The sequence below is a fragment of the Triticum dicoccoides genome, chromosome 6B (genome assembly GCF_002162155.2).
Source record: "Triticum dicoccoides isolate Atlit2015 ecotype Zavitan chromosome 6B, WEW_v2.0, whole genome shotgun sequence".
In the NCBI taxonomy this organism is placed as follows: domain Eukaryota; kingdom Viridiplantae; phylum Streptophyta; class Magnoliopsida; order Poales; family Poaceae; genus Triticum; species Triticum dicoccoides.
The window spans coordinates 148,286,941-148,291,387 of NC_041391.1; the positions used below are offsets into that span (position 1 = coordinate 148,286,941).

The 4,447-nt window shown below is 43.1% G+C and overlaps 1 protein-coding gene across 1 annotated transcript; it reads right to left on the bottom strand.

The window, feature by feature from the left end:
• Positions 1-356: 356 nt before the first annotated feature.
• On the bottom strand, positions 357-4,020 carry LOC119320932 (disease resistance protein RGA5-like). Its single transcript, XM_037594833.1, has 3 exons — positions 3,532-4,020; positions 3,015-3,343; positions 357-2,274 (listed from the first exon to the last, which is right to left on the bottom strand). The coding sequence occupies exons 1-3, from the start codon at positions 4,018-4,020 to the stop codon at positions 357-359; spliced, it is 2,736 nt and encodes a 911-aa protein (XP_037450730.1).
• Between the last annotated feature and the right edge of the window lie 427 nt (positions 4,021-4,447).

A 4,447-nucleotide genomic window follows, 5' to 3' on the forward strand; every position in this document is an offset into this window, starting at 1 on the left:
TACTGATGGAAACGGAAAAGAGAGCAAGTACAGGGAGCTACTTACCTTCATGGGTCATGGCATGTCCGAACACATGATGATAAATGAGACACAAATTATTCAATGTTGTCTCGCCGGCCCGGCCGCTTCCTCATTACTTGAGATATCTTGTCTGCCCCACCATTGTCCGGCCCCGGCTGAAGTAGCATCCATATATATCTCTATGAATGAGAAACAAAGAGAAAATGAACAAATTGCACTAATGATTATGATTGCTGAAGCGGTAACGACTAAGATTATTGTACTACATATGTACAACATATATGTAATTAGGCATGTAGGAACGTACCTCTGTCAGGAGCCAAAACCGCCTCCGATCATTCATCATCATCATCATCATAGTTGATTCTAACTATTTCCAGAGTGGGGTGGTTGGGGTGGATTTTCGTCGTAAGCCTCAGTGCTGCAGCTGCTTCTACCACTCTCTTAGGAGTGCAATACTGGCAGTCAAGCCTATAGGTGACGTGCTGGAGCAAAGGCATGTTTTCCGGCACTAGACCAACCTCGTCCTGTCTTCCCACGGTGGCACCGCATTCCAGCTGTTCAAGCATTGGCAACACTCTCTCCCCACATGTGATGATCTCTATATTCGTGTCAAGATCTTTCAGTTTCTGAAACTCGTAGCTACCAACAGTATGCGAAAATACCTCCATGTTCCATACCCTGAGGAAGAAACAGCGGAGCGATGGCAACACCCCAAGAATTTGTAGATCCTGCTCGTCAACCACCTCCACTTCCAATGACAAGCTAGAGAGGTGTGGAACACATGAGGAATCCAACCACAACGGCCGCTTGCGTAGAACTATGCCAGACAAACCCAGCTCACGTAGCGCAGCAGGGGGCATCCACTGCTCCCAGCTGTCAACGTGAATTATCTGCTTCCATGCAAATGATATATTCAGAGTCTGAATTCTACGCAGCTTGCGCAGAGACTCCACCATATTTTTGTGCCTGCTCTCATCCATCTCATCAAAACATATATCGAGCACCCTCATCTCCGTCAGATTCGCTAGCTGTGTGAAGAAGTTTGGGGACATGTCAACCGAGCTCAGCTGCAGATCTTCCAAGGATATCAGCTTCCCTATCTCGAACATCATTCTTGTGCCCTCACTAGCGCGCAAGCACATCAATTTACTCAGCTCACCAACGGACAGTGGCAGTTCTTCTATGCCACTTTCCCTCAAGTCCAATGTCTGCAGGAACTTAAGGTCAAGTCCAATTTCTGCTGGTAGCTCCACCACATGTGTGCATACCAGCCCAAGGTACCTCAGCTGAACCAACTTTCTAAGATGCTCCAGATTAGAACCTCCCATAGAGAAACTACATTTATACATAATCAGTACACGCAATACCTTAAAGCTCAAAAGTGAGGGCATCCTACTGTTTTGCCACCCCGTAGCATTGAATGACCTCACGTGTTGCATCTCCATGCCAGGGTTGTGCTTCACACTTCCTCCATGAATGGCTAACCTACGAACACTATTCGTAGGTGAAGATGTGATGTGCTGCTCCTTGTCGTATATTGTGATGAAGTTTACCTGACTTGACAAGGTGCGGATGAGATCAAGCACCATATCATGAAGTCGACAAACCGACAGATCACCTATACGACATGGCTCGACCAACTGGATCATGTTTCTATTAACAAGCTCATTCAAGTAGCTCTCTCCCAACTGAAATAGTCCTGTCCCTGGTATATCCGGGATGAGACCTTCGGCTACCCACTTCCATATTAACGATTCTTTCCCAAAAGAGAAATCTTCAGGAAATATACATAGGTGCAATAAACAGGTCTTCAGACAAAAAGGCAGATCATAATAGCTAAAAGATAGTATTTTTCTGGTGTTCTCAACAACTTCATTCTTTTCATGCCCGAAACCAATAGAATCATATACCTCATGCCAGTCCTCCCTCCGTTTGCCAGCAAGCAAGCTAGCTATTGTAATTATGGATAGTGGCACACCGCCACATCTCCATAAAATTTTACTAGGCACTTCATCATATTGGTTATCAATATTGATGCATGGATTGCCACCAAAAATTCTAGAGAAGAATAACCTTTTGGAGTTCTCATCAGAAAGTGGTTTCATGTTGTAAACACCACCAACTTTTTCGGCAACTCCACAAATACGAGTAGTGATGATTATTCTACTTCCAGAGCAACTATCCACCATAGCACATTTAATTAGTTCCCATGTTGGTATATCCCATATATCATCAATAACAATCAAGTACCTATTTGCACAAGAAGACATGATGCTTGAATTAGTTACACTATCAAGAAGTGGTAGTATGTGTTTAAACATGAAGCATGCCAACCTTGAACATAAAAAATGTCCTAACAACCATATAAGATCCAGCCTACAAAACCTTTGCTATTCAGAGAAAAATGGGTACGGGGGAAAAGTAGTAAGGGATACGGAAGTGACAGTTATCTAGGAACAGGAAAACGGAAGTAATTTTTCACAATTTTTAAGTGGGATTTTCCCTATGTTTCAAGAAAAGGGTCATGTCATCATGTGTACACAGCTTAAAAAAATGCCAGCCTGACTATAATAGTTCTTTCAAGAAATTAAAGTATACATTATGTATCTTCTTTGATTGATCAAAGCCTTAGTTTAGCTTTGTCCTGGCTTTGAAGTTAGGAAGATGGTTTAAGTTCCTGAGCGCTGCTGGTAGCATGGAAGTTAGATTTCAATCAGGTTGCGGTTTAACGTTGGAGCATGTCCCTAAATCTAAGATTCTTATTTGATCTTGTTAATTTGGAGGTAGCTTTTGGGAGTTGCTGGTCTGGATATGGTTGACTATTTCTTAATGGAAATCAGGAGGAAACCCCTTTCGCTCAAAAAATAATAGTTTAGTTTTGACATTTGCCATAGAGTATACAAAAGGGATTAACCACAATACACAATCTCAACAAGGTAACACGAAGATGGCATAAACTAGCTTAGCTTAGGGGTAAGGATAATGGTTACCTCTTATCTGCGAGGAATTCTCGCAGCTGGTTGATGAGCTGCCTTTCATCCATCGTCGATGCATCCATATACAATTGCTTGTCAAGTTCAAGGAGGATGTCCTTGAGAACTTTCTTTCTGTCAGGATTCCGACCCATTGGAACAAAACCACCACAATCGAATGACTTGTTAATCTTATCATACACTTCTTTAGCAAGAGTTGTCTTGCCCAATCCTCCGAATCCCACAACAGAAACGGCCTTGAGCTTTGTCCTAGATAGATCATCACCCTCAAACAACCTCTCTATTAGCTCATCATTCGCCTTGTCGATGCCAACAAGCTCAGATACCTTGTTGTACATTTTTTTTTGAAAAGGGAAATATATTAATATCAAGTAGATACCAATTACACTCAGCCTTTGCAACAACAAGATGCCTAAAAATATCCAGGATGCACATAGCCAACAAAGAAAATAAAAAGAGAAAAAATAAGAAAAAAGATCCCGCCATGGTGATCAATCAGTAGCAGCACTCTAACCTTGTTGTACATAGCCAGGAGACGAGGGTCAACTGTCGTTGTTGCGAGATTAGCCACAACATCGCTGATCTTGTACCTTTCATACCGTTCCTTCACCTCCCTAACTTGAGTCTTGACGTCTTTGATGTCATCAGCTATTTTATGGCGAATCTTGAACTTGGTGACCTTGTTGCGAGTCTTCTTGATAAAGCCCTTGAAGCTGAGTGGCTTGGTCTGTTCAAGGCCCTCTATTTGCACCATGGATGAGTCAAGGCTGTCCTCAATGACAAAAGACAACTCCCTGACTTCGTTTGCCCAGATCTTGACCTGTGAGTCAACCTGGTCGTGAGGGACATTGGAGACCTTCTCAAGAGCAGCTTGCATGGTCTCGAGCTCAGCTTTGAGGTCCCTAATCCCCTTCTTAACAGTCTCCTTCAGGTTGTACTCATTCAGGAGCAGCTCCCCCAGCTTGGGGATGAGAGAGCCCATCGCCCCCGTCGCGAACTCCATGGCCATAGAGTGCTTAGGGCCTGGACTCACACCCTAGCGCTCTCTCTCTCTCTCTCTCTCTCTCTCCCGTGCTTGATTCTTTTGCCTTTTTGGTCGGTACTTTTCAAGAACTCTCTACATGTTCTTGCTTTCTAGCTAGCTTCAACTTGCGTGTACATATGGACAATACTAGCTGGCCGGGTAGGTTGATGCTAGAGGTCTTAGCTGGTTTTGAAATTTTAATCAACACAACACAGTTGCAATGTCCTTTAACGATGTCCATTAGGCTGGTCATAGTGGGAAGTAACTTAGACTAGTAACATACATATGTTACTAGTCTATGTTACTACCTTCATAGTGGGTAGTGTTATAGGTGTAGTAACATAGTTGCCTTCATTTATTACTTTGTAGACTCATTATGCATTGGAAACCGCTATGTGATGGTAAC